This window comes from Lepidothrix coronata, unplaced genomic scaffold (assembly GCF_001604755.1).
Source record: "Lepidothrix coronata isolate B3197 unplaced genomic scaffold, Lepidothrix_coronata-1.0 Scaffold502, whole genome shotgun sequence".
NCBI classification, from domain to species: domain Eukaryota; kingdom Metazoa; phylum Chordata; class Aves; order Passeriformes; family Pipridae; genus Lepidothrix; species Lepidothrix coronata.
The window spans coordinates 6,451-7,947 of NW_016690682.1; the positions used below are offsets into that span (position 1 = coordinate 6,451).

Genomic DNA, 1,497 nt, shown 5'->3' on the forward strand with positions numbered 1-1,497 from the left:
TACAGGGAAGGGTTCTGGGATACAGGGAATGTGGGATGGGATACAGGGAAGGGTTGTGGGATACAGGGAATGTGGGATGGGATACAGGGAAGGGTTCTGGGATACAGGGAATGTGGGATGGGAGACAGGGAAGGGTTCTGGGATACAGGGAATGTGGGATGGGAGACAGGGAAGGGTTCTGGGATACAGGGAAGGGGTTTTGGGATACAGAGAAGAGGTTATGGGATACAGGGAAGAGGTCATGGGATACAGGGAAGGGTTCTGGGATACAGGGAAGGGTTATGGGATACAGGGAATGTGGGATGGGAGACAGGGAAGGGGTTATGGGAGACAGGGAAGGGGTTATGGGAGACAGGGAAGGGGTTATGGGAGACAGGGAAGGGGTTAAAGGATACAGGGAAGGGTTATGGGATGCAGGGAAGGGTTCTGGGATCCAAAGGAGGTGTTAAGGGATGCAGGGAAGGAGTTTAAGCCAGGGGTTTCCAGCTTAAAGGACGCTGGGAAATCATGGAATGTCGCTGTCCCCAAGGGCCACATCCACAGGGATCAGAAATCCCTCCGGGAATGGCGACTCCAGCCCTGCCCTGGGAAGTTCATTCCAGGGCCTGACAGCCCTTTCCATGTGGGAATTGTTCCCAAAATTCCACCTGAGCTTAGAGGGACATATGAGGCCGTTCCCTCTCCTCCTGTCCCTCATTCCCTGGGAATTGGGGACCTCCTGGAACTTCCTTCCAGGGAATTGTGGGGAGCTGGGACAGTGCCGGGATGGCACAGGATCCTTGGGGATCCTTCAGGTTGGAAAATCCCTTGGATATCACGGAATCCAACCACTCCCAGCACTGCCAAGGCCACCCCGGATCCGTGTTCCCAAGGGCCACATCCACAGGGATCGGAAATCCCTCCGGGAATGGCGACTCCCGGGAAGGATCCAGCGGGATTTTCCCGCCTCCCGCCCTCATCCCGGGCCTCATTCCCGGGAAATTCCCGGCCGTACCTGGGGCAGGGTGGACGGAAAGGCCACCTCGCGCAGCCGGAATTCCGGGACGCACTGGAAGGTGACGCTCAGGACGATTCCCAGGCAGCCCAAGTGCAGCCGGGCCGCCTGGAAAACCTCGGGATTCGCCGCCTCCGAGCATTCCAGGATCTCTCCCGAGGCCAACAGGAGGGTGAGGGCCACCACCTGGACACGGGGGAGGGAATTCCTTGGGATGCGGCGGCTCCAGCCCGGGATTCCAGGGCTCATTCCCTGCCTGGAGACACCTTTTCCAAACCCTTGTCCCAGGATTCTTTGGGATGCAGCATCTCCCTGCTTTTCCCTGGAATTCCAGGGCTCAATCCCTGTCTGGACCAACCTTTTCCCACATTCCCACATTCCTTGGGATGCAGCATTCCCTGCTTTTCCCTGGGATTCCAGGGCTCATTCCCTGCCTGGAGAAACCTTTTCCCAAGTTCTCACATTCCTTGGGATGCAGCATTCCCTGCTTTTCCCTGGGATTC

The 1,497-nt window shown here is 57.5% G+C and overlaps 1 protein-coding gene across 1 annotated transcript in view; it reads right to left on the reverse strand.

Moving 5' to 3' along the window:
- Window positions 1-1,497, reverse strand: part of LOC108510139 (L-gulonolactone oxidase-like) — a 15,935-nt gene that overhangs the window by 5,582 nt on the left and 8,856 nt on the right. The window contains exon 5 of the mRNA XM_017839828.1: window positions 995-1,286. Coding sequence (XP_017695317.1) covers window positions 995-1,286 — 292 coding nt within the window. The remainder of the gene's footprint in view (window positions 1-994; window positions 1,287-1,497) is intronic.